This window comes from Aulostomus chinensis, chromosome 19 (assembly GCF_037954235.1).
Source record: "Aulostomus chinensis isolate RoL2024-O1b breed Wild chromosome 19, RoL_Achi_v1.0, whole genome shotgun sequence".
NCBI lineage: Eukaryota > Metazoa > Chordata > Actinopteri > Syngnathiformes > Aulostomidae > Aulostomus > Aulostomus chinensis.
This window is the reverse complement of record NC_141338.1, coordinates 118,264-132,500: the sequence shown is the minus strand read 5'-3', so window position 1 is coordinate 132,500 and position 14,237 is coordinate 118,264. Positions and strand designations below refer to the sequence as shown.

Here is a 14,237-nt window from a genome sequence, read left to right as displayed (position 1 = left end):
AAATGATCAGAAATATAGTTTTTGTTTGTTTGTTGTTCTTTCAGGTCTTTTTTGTGCTCATTTGAGACATTTTCCGGTGTGTCTCAGTAAATCAGTTTCCTAGAGCAAATTTGATCAGTACATCAGAATATTAACGACTATGTCACGAAAGAATTTGATAAAAAATCCTCATGATTTATTTCACAGATTGTCAATAACAGCTGTTTTTACTTGTGACTGTTCGAGTGTCAGATGAGTGCTTCGGTGTACTGGAATATTTCATAAGAAAGTTTTCAACCAGAATAAAAATAAATCAATAAAAAGTAAAACGAAGAAGCAGGAAAAGGACAAAAATGTTTTTAACTGCTGTCCAACTCTTACAGGTCAAAGGTCATTATGTGTCAATATTTGCATCATACAGTGTTTTTCCTCCAACAGGTCAGTCTAAGGTTTAAATGGAAGAGACACACTGAAACATCAGTAGCTATGGTAACCAAGAGGGACCAAACAGTCGTTGGCACTGTGTGTGTTTGTGTGTGTACGTGCATGTGTGTTTGCGCACATGCATGTACACACACACGCATGCATGCGAGTGTGTGTGTGTGTGCATGCAAGCATGAACTTCTTTAGCAACTGTCAATCACTGTTCATGGCAAATTTCTGCCACTGCATTGTTTTTTTATGTTTCTTTACATGACATTTTTCTTAGTCATGTGATGTACTAGAATTATGGTTAAACTGTCCTTGTGTGATTGGTTATTGATCTGTTATTGATCTGTTGGTTGCTGGTGTTTGTGTGGGATCATAATGTGAAAGGGTCGTTTGTCTGGCTTCTCTTTCTGCAGAGAATATTTGAAGTGTGAATGAGTTGTGATGGTTTCACTACTAAATGGAATTCAGACGAGAGTCACGATGTCTGAGTGCTTTTCTTTTGGTGACAAATTCATGTCTCTTCCTCTCATTAGTTTGTAATTGTATTGAACTGAATGTCACAGTTGAACAGCACCACTAGAGCTACGTCTCCTCACGTCTCCCAACGTCTCCTCACGTCCCCTCAAGTCTCCCCACGCCTCCTCACGTCTCCCCACGCCTCCTCACGTCTCCTCACGTCTCTTCACGCCTCCCCACGTCTCCCCACGTCTTCTCACGCCTCCTCACATCTCCCCACGTCTCCTCACGCCTCATCACGTCCCCTCAAGTCTCCCCACGCCTCCTCACGTCTCCCCACGCCTCCTCACGTCTCCCCACGTCTCGTCACGCCTCCTCACGTCCCCTCAAGTCTCCCCACGCCTCCTCACGTCTCCCCACGCCTCCTCACGTCTCCTCACGCCTCCCCACGTCTCCCCACGTCTTCTCACGCCTCCTCACATCTCCCCACGTCTCCTCACGCCTCATCACGTCCCCTCACGTCTCCCCACGTCTCCTCACACTTCCTCATGCCTCCACACATTGCTTCACGCCTCGTTATTTCTCCTCAGTCACGCCACTTCACGCCTCCTCATGTCTCCCCATGTCTTCCCACATCTTCTCACGCCTTCTCATGCCTCCTCACGCCTCTTCACGTCCCCTCACGTCTCCCCACGCCTCCTCATGTCTCCCCACGCCTCCCCACGTCTCCTCACGTCTCCCCACGCCTCCTCACGTCTCCCCACGCCTCCCCACGTCTCCTCACGTCTCCCCACGTCTCCCCACGCTTCCTCACGTCTCCCCATGCCTCCCCACGTCTCCTCACGTCTCCCCACGTCTCCTCACGCCTCCCCACGTCTCCTCACGTCTCCCCACGCCTCCTCACTTCTCCCCACGTCTCCTCACGTCTCCCCACGCCTCCCCACGCCTCCTCACGTCTCCCCACGCCTCCCCACGTCTCCCCACGCCTCCTCACGTCTCCTCACGCCTCCCCACGTCTCCTCACGTCTCCCCACGCCTCCTCACGTCTCCCCACGTCTCCTCACGTCTCCCCACGCCTCCTCACGTATCCCCACGCCTCCTCACGTTTCCCCACGCCTCCCCACGTCTCCTCACGTCTCCCCACGCCTCCTCACGTCTCCTCACGCCTCACCACGTCTCATCACGTCTCCCCACGCCTCCTCAAGTCTCCCCACGTCTCCTCACGTCTCCCCACGCCTCCTCAAATCTCCCCACGTCTCCTCACGTCTCCGCACGCCTCCTCACGTCTCCCCACGTCTCCTCACGCCTCCTCACGTCCCCTCAAGTCTCCCCAAGCCTCCTCACGTCTCCCCACGCCTCCTCACGTCTCTTCACGTCTCTTCACGCCTCCCCACGTCTCCCCACGCCTCCTCACGTCTCCCCACGTCTTGTCACGCCTCCTCACGTCCCCTCAAGTCTCCCCACGCCTCCTCACGTCTCCTCACGTCTCTTCACGCCTCCCCACGTCTCCCCACGTCTTCTCACGCCTCCTCACATCTCCCCACGTCTCCTCACGCCTCATCACGTCCCCTCACGTCTCCCCACGTCTCCTCACACTTCCTCATGCCTCCACACATTGCTTCACGCCTCGTTATTTCTCCTCAGTCACGCCACTTCACGCCTCCTCATGTCTCCCCACATCTTCTCACGTCTCCGCACGCCTCCTCACGTCTCCCCACGTCTCCTCACGCCTCCTCACGTCCCCTCAAGTCTCCCCAAGCCTCCTCACGTCTCCCCACGTCTCCCCACGTCTCTCCACGCCTCCTCACGTCTCCCCACGCCTCCCCACGTCTCCTCACGTCTCCCCACGTCTCCCCACGCCTCCTCACGTCTCCCCATGCCTCCCCACGTCTCCTCACGTCTCCCAACGCCTCCTCACGTCTCCTCACGCCTCCCCACGTCTCCTCACGTCTCCCCACGCCTCCTCACGTCTCCCCACACCTCCTCACGTTTCCCCACGCCTCCCCACGTCTCCTCACGTCTCCCCACGCCTCCTCACGTCTCCTCACGCCTCACCACGTCTCCCCACGCCTCCTCACGTCTCCCCACGTCTCCGCACGCCTCCTCACGTCTCCCCACGTCTCGTCACGCCTCCTCACGTCCCCTCAAGTCTCCCCACGCCTCCTCACGTCTCCTCACGTCTCTTCACGCCTCCTCACGTCTCTTCACGCCTCCCCACGTCTTCTCACGCCTCCTCACATCTCCCCACGTCTCCTCACGCCTCATCACGTCCCCTCACGTCTCCCCACGTCTCCTCACACTTCCTCATGCCTCCACACATTGCTTCACGCCTCGTTATTTCTCCTCAGTCACGCCACTTCACGCCTCCTCATGTCTCCCCACATCTTCTCACACCTTCTCATGCCTCCTCACGCCTCTTCACGTCCCCTCACGTCTCCCCACGCCTCCCCACGTCTCCTCACACTTCCTCATGCCTCCACACATTGCTTCATGCCTCCTTATTTCTCCTCAGTCACGCCACTTCACGCCTCCTCATGTCTCCCCACGTCTCCCCACGTCTCCTCACGCCTCCCCACCTCTCCTCCCACTTCCTCATGCCTCCACACATTGCTTCACGCCTCCTTATTTCTCCTCAGTCAAGCCACTTCATGCCTCCTCACGTCTCCACACCTCCATGGACGCCATTCTCAAAGGTCTTGTTCAACAGTAAAACTTTGTTTCGTTTCATGATGTCACAGTGGCAAAAACAGGTTTGTCATGCAGAAATCTGAAGGTGAGATTTTGTGATGAAGACATCCGGAGGAAATATGACCCAAATATCCAGTGGGACCAGGTTTGACCTCGTCCAGGCGCCTGGACGCTTACATGAGTACCTGTTTCAACACCTTCATTGCTGTTACCCTAAAAAAAAAAAAACTATTGAAAAGGATTTAAAACACACTGACATGAATTTCTCTATTTTATGGACTTTTCTTTGAGTCCGCTGTTCTAAGTGTTTTGGGACTGTCCCTTTACTGTTGTTTTCAGGAAATGGTGACATACTTTCACTGCAATACTCTCTCAAATAACCTCTTTATTGTACAAAGCTACGCAACAGGGTTTTTATGAAGTCTTCAGATCTGAACAAAGGGGTGCTCAAGCACAAGAGGACATCACTCAACTGATATTAAAGTTACATACTTGTACCTACCTGCCGTATTTATTTTATTTTCATACCTGTAAACCCACATTAGTGTTGGTGAAATAACGATCTAATGTAACATGAGAGAAGGAAAAAAAGCCTCCATTGTAATGATAAAGATGCGGGAGCAGGCGGAGCACCTGGAGTTACCTGACCGGGAGGGCGTGGCCAGACCCAGCCCAGTCATGTGATGGCGTGGATGAATGAGTGGTCTGCAGAAACCATCGGCACTTCTGGAGTTGAAGTGGGATTCTTGTGAATGTTTTTTTTTACTGAAGGGACGGCCCGGTGGAGCAGTGGTCCTCCCTGTGGCCCCCCAGCAAGAAGGTTGTGGGTGGAGCAGTGGTCCTCCCTGTGGCCCCCCAGCAAGAAGGTTGTGGGTGGAGCAGTGGTCCTCCCTGTGGCCCCCCAGCAAGAAGGTTGTGGGTGGAGCAGTGGTCCTCCCTGTGGCCCCCCACCAAGAAGGTTGTGGGTGGAGCAGTGGTCCTCCCTGTGGCCCCCCATCAAGAAGGTTGTGGGTGGAGCCCCGGCTGCAGCACGGGGTCTTTCTGGGTGAGTCTCCATGTTCTCCCTGTTCCTGCTGGGTTCTCTCTGGTACTCCAGCTTCCCCCACCGTCCAAAGCGGGAATAAGCGGAAGAAAATGGATGGGTGGATGTTTTTTTCTGAATAAAATTGCTGAAGAGGAGTTTTTGTTGTGTTTTTGTCTTGCAAAATGCTCTTGGCTGTTGCGGATCATTTCTCCAGCTTCATGTTCCGATTGTGTGTTTCCTGAATGTCGTGACGCTTCAGGGGGTTGTCATGACAACATTGTTTGGTTTAGAGCAGTTTGAGCTTTTGGAGTGGATAGTTTGGTTTTGCAGGAAGAGTCAGAGATTTTGTGTTTACAGTTTAGAATAAAATGCTAAGGTTTCACAAACTGTGTGTGAAACCACTGTCACTGAACCAGTAAAAGTCCTTTGGTGGAGGCGCCTCTGCTCGCTCAGCTCCTCGCAAACTTTCTCGGTGTTTGTCGCTCCACGTCGTGTTCACGCTTTAGAGGTAAAAAGGTAGCGTGCACCTCTGTCTGGAGAGGTCGGGGATCGAACCCGCAGCCCTCCGATTTCCTCCGACCTATCAGCCAATAGCAGCGCGACCGGACATGACGTCATATGATAAACAGCGGACAGAGGCCACATTTCAGCACATGACCGGGAGCTGACGACGTCTTCATGACAGCGCGTGTGAGTGTCCTGATGCCTCAGTGACTTGTGACGTGTTTCTTGCCTGTTGTTGCAAAACTCTGCCGATGTTTCTGCCTGTTTTCACGCTGGTTTTCGGGACAACCAACATGGCGGCCCGCTCGCCGAGTCACGTCCCCAGAAGAGAGCAGAATTTCTGTTCTAATTGTTGTACTGTTAAAGCCGGAACTCCCTCTAGGGGCCAGGGAACCGCGTAATCCAGCACACAGGGAAACGTGACATCTTTACGTCACCAAATATTGAAACTGAAATATCCCTAGTTGGATTTCTGTGGGAAGTGACGTTACCGTGTCGTGCTGCACCTCCTGAAGAACAGGAGGCGGCTGATAAGTCACGCCCGGGAATGACGTCACTCCTCCGTTCCTTTGTGTCTGGTGTGTGTGACTCCACTTTAACCCAATTTCAGGTGTCTTTAGTTAAATTATAGACATTTACAAATAGAAGAAACTACAGATGTTAAAGACGTCACATTGGAGAACGAGCGCAGCTCGTACGCCGAGTGTCATCAACTGAGCTTCAACTGTTGATCCTGTGTATCCTGATGTACGGCAGCGTAGCGATGTTAAGGTTGTATTGGATCTCAAATTGAACCTTGAGGCAGAAGCCTCCTGGTGGACATACCAGTGGAGTGGATATCAGTTAAAACCAGTAGCAAAGATGCGCCATCGTCCCTTAGGACACGCAGGCAGGCTGAGTGTCAAAGGGTCATGGGAGGCCACTGCCAGGGGGATGTTGATTTTTGTTTTTGTTTTTTGGAAACTGTGAAATATGGATAAACTAAACCAGTACCAAGAGTTTTCTCACATCCATATTTGACCTGCGGCCACCAGCTTGCCCTGTGCTCCTCTCTGATTGGCTTCAGAGTCAGATTATTAGTGCCTCAACGATTAGAAACAAGCTCAGATGTGAGGGATTATTCCCTCCAGATGAGGCGTAATCCGCTCTCCAGTGAGAAGCTTCAGTTGAGAAACGTCCCGTTTCAAATTATTACCAGAGTCAGATTCGGCCATTAGATGTAAAAACGGGATGCTGGCATCACCAAGTGTTTCAGATGATGATGTCATGATTGTTTTCTTCTTCAGGTGCTTGTCTTGTACTTTGCTCGGAGCAGCGAGTTGGCTGGACTGAAGGAAGAGGAGCTTGTTGCCGTGCCGACACCTATCAGCACCTTGGGTCTCTGGAATCTGTTGCTCCAGCGACATCCGAGGTGGGCTGTTTCCAGTGAAATCAAGAAACTGTCCGATTGTTATTTTCATGACTGTTTACACTTTAGGTTCACACTGAAGGCATCAAAACTATGAATGAACACATGAATTATGTAGTCAACAAAAAGCATGAAATAACTCCAAGATATTCTATGTTCTAGATTCTTCTAAACAGCCTCCTTTTGATAAGATAAGAAATACTTTTATTGTCGCTGTGGGGGAAATTTGTCCTGGACTGTCCAGCTGCAGTTTACAAAGACAGAGAGGTGCACACATCACATTGCACCATGGAGCTTCTTGCACTGTCAGTTATTGTGTTTGTTGAGCAGTTTGATGGATTTTGGCAGGAATGAGTTTTTGTAGCGGTTCAGCCTGGTTCTGGGGACCCTGAGTCTCCTGCTGGAAGGTAGGAGCTGGAGCTTGTGGTGTAAATGTGAGTCGGATCAGACACGATTTTCTGTGCCGGTCTGGTGACAGACTGCTCATCAAGCATCTGGAGGGAAGGATGGTTCCTGACCTCCATGATCTTCATGGCAGTCCACACCAGACCGGTAATCTGTGACCTCCACTGCACAGTCAGGTTGCCGTACCAGGCCGCAATGCCGTGTCTGATGATTGTCTCCAGTGCAGCCCGGTAGAACAGCAACACGATCCTCTGCTCCACTCCAGAGACCCTCAGTCCACATAGGAAGTAGAGACGCTGCTGGAGTTTGGAGCAGAGACTTCTAACATGTACCTTCCAGCTGAGGGCGTAGTCATTGTGGACCCCCACATACCTGCATGAAGCCACCTGGCTGATGTGTTTGTTTTTAATGACGACTGGCCTGTGGTCACCAACAGTCTTTGGATCAAATATCATCTCCTCCGTCTTCCCCACATCCAACACAAGATGATTTTGGTCACCCTGCTGGATGAATTCCTCTACTTTTGAGAAAAGTCCAGTGGGCTGCAGCAGCAAGCTGGCGACAGTTGTGTCATCAGAGAACTTTATAATAAAGTTCCCTGCGTTTGATGTTACACAATCATTGGAAGAGGACCGGGGAGCTGACGTAGCCCTGAGGGGCGCTGACGTAGCCCTGAGGGGCGCTGACGTAGCCCTGAGGGGCGCTGACGTAGCCTTCACATTCATCTCCTTCAGTTTTCCCTCAAGCAGGTTGTTAGAAAATATGCAGACACCTTTTTGTTTTATTACATTTATGTGTCATTATCGTGAAGTTCTCGGCTGATGTGGAACTGTGTGGTCGTGTTGCCACCTTCATACAGACCAAAGAATGAAGTGTGAGCAGGATGTACCAGGCTGTGCTTCCACTCCTGAGATGAGAAGAGTTTGGGAAAGGCCTTGGACAGTGAGGAGCCAGCCTCCTTGTGCTCCCCCTGCCACTGTCCTTGAGAGAAGAAGGAAGAACAAGGTGTGGTGGGAAGCCACTGAGAGGAGGAACTTTGCATATAAATGTTTGGAAGACACTGAGACGGTCAGTGCAGATGTAGAACTTTCTTCTTGAAGGAGTTCCAGAGGTGCTGAGGACTTGTTGGCTCTTTGGCCTTCACTCAGCACCTCTGAACTCCTTCAAGACTGATGGAGAACCATCTCAGGTGATGACCTCATGGAGAGAACGCCAAGATGGAGGTGACTGGAGGCCAGGTCACCTGGGCCGCCCTCCATCACTCTCCTTCTTGGTCAAGTAGCCCTCACACAGCCTGGAGGTGTGTTTGGGTGGTCGTCCTGCTGAAACATCAATGACCATCCAACTAAACGCTGACAGGATGGGATGCCGTGTTGCTGCAGGATGCTGTGGCAGCCATGTTGGTTCAGTGGGCCTTCAGTTTCAATAAATACCCACCAGTGTCACCGGTAAAGCCCCCCCCCCCCACCATCACACCTCCTCCTCCATGCTTCATGGTGGGAACCATGCATGTAGAGACGTCCCTCCACCTTTTCTGTGTCCCACAAACACACGGTGGTGGAACCAAAGCTCTCAAATGTGGCCCTGGAAACAAAGCAAAGGGAGGCGACTTTGAGGAATGTAGTCGTGGGCAGAAAGTAGTAAAAATACATGAAAAAAATGAAGAAAAACCATTAGGTAAGGTGTCCAAACTTTTGACTGGTAGTGTGAATTGATGGTCAGTGCGGCACATACAGACGTGTTGATGTTGATTGACTGATACCAGCTGAAGAGTTTACTGTCATCAATAAATCAATGAAACATACTTGATGGTTGTTATCTACACCCAATCAAATGGACCAATTCAAGGTCAGTTATGAAATAAAGGTGTGTGTGTGTGTGTGTGTGTGTGTGTGGCAGACTCTCTGTCTTAGGGGCTCAGGTGGTCTTGGCAGTGCGTCAGCAGTATGTTGTCATTGGTGACCAGGTGTTGACTCTGGGAGACGGAGACGAGGTCGCCGTGGTACCACCGCTCAGTGGAGGATAAATTGATGGTAAAAGAGACGATCAGTGAATCAATGATCAAATCAATCCTGGCCGACTCATTGATAACCTGCGACAGCAACACAAACAGTCCAATGAGAAGAATCCTTACTGACTGGCGGTCGTCAGCTGTCAGCAGACGGCCTGTCGCCAGTCGTTAGACCAATGTCGGCAGGCCGTCTGCTGACAGCTGACGGCTGCCAGTCAGTAAGGATTCCTCTCATTGGACTAACGACTGGTGACAGGCCCTGCCCATTTATACTTGGTGGCTGCTTTCAGCTATGTTGTTCCCTGCTACATGTAATTTTCAGAATGAATTCATGAAACTATTCAATTACTTTGACAGAAAATGATCCTGGCTTATCAACAGAACATGTAGAATAATAAATCTTACATGTTCCCTTAAAGATGGAGGTGGCTGGGGAGCAGCGGAGAGATGTCATAAAGCTGTGCCGGGATTGGCTGTCTGTACAGGCAGTGGTCGACGCTGTCAGCAGCTCTTCCTGTGGAGCCGTTTCCGTGTTTATAGGTCAGAGCTGTGAGTCAATGAGTCGGGTTGTGAGACAATTGTAAAGGAGTGTTTGACCACATTTGTTCACTGATGCCAACCGTCCGTGTGTGCAGGAACGACCCGTGAGGATGAGCAGGATGGCAGAAAGGTGATTGGTCTGGACTACGAAGCATATGAGCTCATGGTCCAATCAGAGTTCACGAAACTCTGTGATGACATCAGAGAACGCTGGCCAAGTGTCGCCCACGTGTGCGTGCACCACCGACTGGGGTGAGATGCTAACAACTCAAGCTGACTGTAGTTCATGATGACAGGAGGCAGGACGTTGGACATTGACTTCCTGCTCTTGTGTTACGTGTTTTTTATCTTTTGCTCTGTGCCTTCATCTTTGTCACGTCTTCATTCAGGCCTCCAAGTGCAAATACTCCTCTATTAGCCAGAGAATCATTTTTGTATCTGTGGGGGGGCCTCGGGCTTCTGAACAGACAATTGCCAAGTGATGATGTACCTACTTCTACCACTATGCTGGCCCTCGGCGTCTCCCAGCAGATCCTCGCCACCAACATATACCTTTGGGCAGGGGTGGAGGTCCACTGCTGACCTGAGAACCCAACTTCCTGCTCCTCTTCAAACATGATGGAATGCATGCAAGTCTTCAAGTCCTCTCGCTACGAACACAAACCTGAGACGGCCCCATTACGTCTCTGTGATTATGACCTATAGACCTGGACTTTGTTGTCCTCCTGACCTTCACAACCACAAGATCATCCACCAAGAGGTCTGAAAAGAGACTTTGGTGACCGCATTCAGCCACCAAAGTCCAATTGTGACTCTCTGGATGATTATGATTATGTAAATTAACATCAGAGGTCTTCAGTGATTATAACTGCTTAATTATCTCAGGTGATTTTAAAATGACAAACTGACCAGACACTAGAAACTTTAAGTTGACTCAGCATGTTTGTGGACACCCCCCCAACTCATACACAAAGGGTGCACCTTTGGCTTAGTTGCATTGAAAGTACTTCATGTTACTGCACCTGTGCCATGGATGTTATCTGATTTTACAGAAAAGCCCTCTTAGCTTTCAAGGCTGCGCCTCGTCCCACAAGCCCTCAGGAGTAATGGCTGAGCAACTGCTGCCACTGAGCCAACACGTACTGGCTGAACTGTTGTAGTTGTTTACAGACAGCTGCCGGCGTGAGACTTGAGTGGGGCAGTCTTGTTGGTGGATGTGCCTCAGATGAGTGAAGTCATTACAGACTAGGGAGAGTTGGTATGGCACTATCTTGAGTTGAATGAAACCCAAAATGTTGTCAATGACAGCATGTGGGACCCATTCCAAACTTGCCTATTATGGAGGAGCTAGACACACCACCCACACTGGAAGCGCTCAGAAAAGCCATCGACTGCCATTGTTGGTAGTAGGGCTCCTAGTCGGGACAAACTCTCTGAAATCCCGAAGGGAGGGAAACCTGCACCTTTTCAACCCCTGCACAAACTCCTCTGCCTGTGCTGGGAGCCAGGATACATCCCCCCAGGACACATCCCCCCGGGACACATCCCCCCGGGACACATCCCCCCGGGACACACCGCCTTGAGATACATCCCCCCAGGACACATCCCCCCAGGATACATCCCCCCGGGACACATCCCCCCGGGACACATCCCCCCGGGACACATCCCCCCGGGACACATCCCCCCGGGACACATCCCCACAGGACACACCGCCTTGAGATACATCCCCCCAGGACACACCCCTCCCGGATACATCCCCCCAGGACACATCCCCCCAGGACACACCCCCCCCGAGATACATCCCCCCGAGATACACATCCCCCCCAGGATACACCCCCCAGGACATGCAAGATGCTAACTCCTGAGATTGTATTGATTGCAACAAATACTGTGGCAATGCTTGTCTATCATAGAGCATCTTTGATCACCGTCGGTATCTTCCCTCAGGTGGGTAAAGGTGGGTGAGGCCAGTGTTGTCATGGCGATCTCATCTCCTCATCGTCACGAGGGTCTAGAGGCAATCCAGCACTGCATCAGTCAGCTGAAGGCTAACATCCCTATCTGGAAGAAGGTACCCTTCAACACATGACCCAAGTTTCATATTTTAAATGAATACTTTTGCTGTGGTCAGGAGGGGAATCACAGCACAGCTGAGCTGCTGTGCAGGGTGCGTCACATGTGGGCCTCAGCACCGACGTTCTTTAGTTCAAATTGTGTCAGTCGAAGGACTAATCTGCATTTCTGATATAGTTTTTATCCAACTTCCATGAACATCTGATGTTTGGGGGGGGTTCTGGTTTATGATGCGAGTGACATGACTCACACTTGACCAGCACTGGGACCTACTGTGTAATCTAAGATGCAATTTAGTGATGTGAGCCATGATGCCACTGACGATCTCATTAGGGTTGTTCCAAGATGATACTTACACTGGAAAATTCTCTGACACCGCAAATAATTCCATGTTTGGCATTGGCAAGGACACGGGTCCATCATCCGATACCACAGCTTTCATGCATCGAAACAAAACAAAGTGACTTGTTTCCTTTCCCTAAAAATCTCTTCTTCATTTTTCTATCGTGTGGTGCAGTGGTCAGCACTGTGGCCTCACAGCAAGAAGGTTCCGGGTTCGAGTCCCGGCTCGGGCACGGGATCTTTCTGTGTGGAGTTTGCATGTTCTCCCTGTTCCTGCTGGGTTCTCTCTGGTACTCCAGCTTCCTCCACCGTCCAAAGACATCAATTTGGGGACGAGGCTGATTGATTCTCTAAATTGACCGTAGGTATGAATGTGAGTGTGAATGGTTGTTCGTCTCTCTGTGTCGGCCCTGTGATGGACTGGCGACCTGTCCAGGGTGAACCCCGCCTCTCGCCCGTTGACGCTGGGATAGGCTCCACCCCCGCGACCCTTAATGTGTAGGAATAAGCGGAAGATGACGATGGATGGATGGATTTTTCTATTGCGGCAATGTGTTGTGTTGGAGTTGACCTCGGATCTCTCATTCAAGTTGAGATGACAAACGAGACTCAACGACGGATCATCTTACAGCCTCTTGCGGGTTTAATGCACAGATCAACCACCTCACATCTTACATACAGACAGAACCCTCCTTACAACTTGCATTCACATTTTATACCTTTTGTTGACGTCATTACTCGTGTGTGTACGTGCTTCTCTTCAGCAAGGTGCATCCTGTTTGGCAAGGTACTGGCAACTAAAGATTTTCCGGCAGTCAAGAAGCAGCAGCTTGCATTTCCTGTTAATTTACATGACTCCCGATCTCTGCAGGAAAATCCATAGTTGCCAGCAGCAACACCATGCTGTTAAAGAGCAACAAAGTCAATCATCTGGTGATATTTTCCATGGCACCACCCTTTGGCGTTTCAACAACGGCGATCTTGTCAGTTGAAGACACATCTTATTATGTATTCCTAGATTAGTGCTCTTGAGCAAGTATGACAAAAAATCTCAAAAGCATGAATTCTCTGTAATTATGGCTCCAAATGTAGAGTAATTTATAGTGAAGTAACCACATTAATACGAGGTATTGGAACACCTCCAGATGGAACCTACTGTGCAACCAATGATGCACCCGATGACGTAATCAGCAGTGTAGCATGTGGTGTACCTCACCATGTAGCACCTTGGGTATGGAGCAATGAGCTGCTTCAATGCAGACTGCAACTGCTGTGACCTCCTAATGGTCTGCCTCCCAATGCCAAGCGTCATGAGGCGACAGTGGAAGTCAAATGGCTCAAGGCTCTGGTGAGCTTGGAGCCAATCCACTGACTCATTCTACCATCATTAATTGACTGTTGTTGCAGAAAGTGTGTGTGTGTCTACATGTGAGTCTGCAAGCACATTGACTTTTTTTCTGCAATTTTCAATTATTGTTGTAGTGATAACTGTGCGGATGTGATTGGCAGGAGGTTTATGACACGCAGGAGACGAGCTGGAAGGAGAACCCCGAGTGTCGCTGGTGTGGTCGTCATCCTAACCCCGGGAATACACACAAAACATGAATGATGTGTCATGGAAATAAACTGTAAATGATGAATAAATGTCGATGACTGGCAACACATCCCACTTTATGCCGCTGTTTTCACTACAAGCACTGGGATGTAAGTTGGAGCTGGTAACATCCTGTCTGACAGAGTACGGAAACGATGTGGGAGAACATCAGTTCATCAGCAGGTAATACAGTTTTCCTGGGTGTCATCACTCTTCATGGGAGTTGGAGCACTCGGGGCGGTGACCCCCAAACTGGGAGAGCAACACCAGCTAAGATAAGTGTGTGTGTGTATATATATATATATATTTATATACACACACACACACACACACACACACCATGCATGTAGACACCGTCCCTTAACCTTTTTTGTGTCCCACAAAGACACGGTGGAGTCTTGGTTTCCTCGCAGCTGTTGGACCATCAAGGCCTGATTGACGCCGTCTCCTCTGAACTGTTGGTGCAGAGACGTGTCTGCTGCCAGAACTCTGAGGCGTTCATCTGGGCTCCAGTCTGAGGAGCTGTTAACTGGTGATTTCTGAGGCTGGGGACTGGGATGAACTCCTCAGCAGCAGAGGAGACTCTTGGTCTTCCTCTCCTGGGCTGTCCTCATGTGAGCCGGTGTCGAGAATTTCCGCTTCTCACGGCATCATTGCCCACCCCTACCCGCTCGGGGCCTGGAGACCCACAGAGAACGCTGGACACAACTCAGCTTGCTTTATAGCTCCTTTTATAGGTGACAACTTGGTCGGACCAACAGTATCAGTTTGAGCAGCCGCA

The 14,237-nt window shown here is 50.5% G+C and overlaps 3 protein-coding genes across 4 annotated transcripts in view; all 3 read left to right on the top strand.

The window, feature by feature from the left end:
- Positions 1 to 879, top strand: part of man2a1 (mannosidase, alpha, class 2A, member 1) — a 23,286-nt gene extending 22,407 nt beyond the window's left edge. For both annotated transcript variants that reach the window (XM_086188323.1, XM_086188322.1), the window contains exon 24: positions 1 to 879. This exon is cut by the window's left edge and continues 395 nt beyond it. The gene's annotated coding sequence lies outside the window, so the exon portion shown is untranslated.
- A 4,269-nt stretch (positions 880 to 5,148) lies between these two features.
- mocs2 (molybdenum cofactor synthesis 2) lies at positions 5,149 to 8,929 on the top strand. Its single transcript, XM_086187881.1, has 3 exons — positions 5,149 to 5,269; positions 6,370 to 6,494; positions 8,796 to 8,929. The coding sequence occupies exons 1-3, from the start codon at positions 5,258 to 5,260 to the stop codon at positions 8,920 to 8,922; spliced, it is 264 nt and encodes an 87-aa protein (XP_086044007.1). The 5' UTR covers positions 5,149 to 5,257; the 3' UTR covers positions 8,923 to 8,929.
- LOC147243489 (molybdopterin synthase catalytic subunit) lies at positions 8,794 to 13,538 on the top strand. The gene is made up of 5 exons (XM_086187880.1): positions 8,794 to 8,929; positions 9,327 to 9,447; positions 9,543 to 9,699; positions 11,395 to 11,518; positions 13,372 to 13,538. The coding sequence occupies exons 1-5, from the start codon at positions 8,927 to 8,929 to the stop codon at positions 13,465 to 13,467; spliced, it is 501 nt and encodes a 166-aa protein (XP_086044006.1). The 5' UTR covers positions 8,794 to 8,926; the 3' UTR covers positions 13,468 to 13,538.
- Positions 13,539 to 14,237: the final 699 nt, after the last annotated feature.

Bases quoted from the DNA above. Each gene is read 5' to 3' on its own strand.
- mocs2 (XM_086187881.1), top strand. The intron at 6,495-8,795 runs GTGGGCTGTTTC...TGTGTGTGGCAG, and splicing joins TTGCTCCAGCGACATCCGAG to ACTCTCTGTCTTAGGGGCTC.
- LOC147243489 (XM_086187880.1), top strand. The intron at 9,448-9,542 runs GTCAGAGCTGTG...CCGTGTGTGCAG, and splicing joins AGCCGTTTCCGTGTTTATAG to GAACGACCCGTGAGGATGAG. The intron at 9,700-11,394 runs GTGAGATGCTAA...ATCTTCCCTCAG, and splicing joins TGCGTGCACCACCGACTGGG to GTGGGTAAAGGTGGGTGAGG.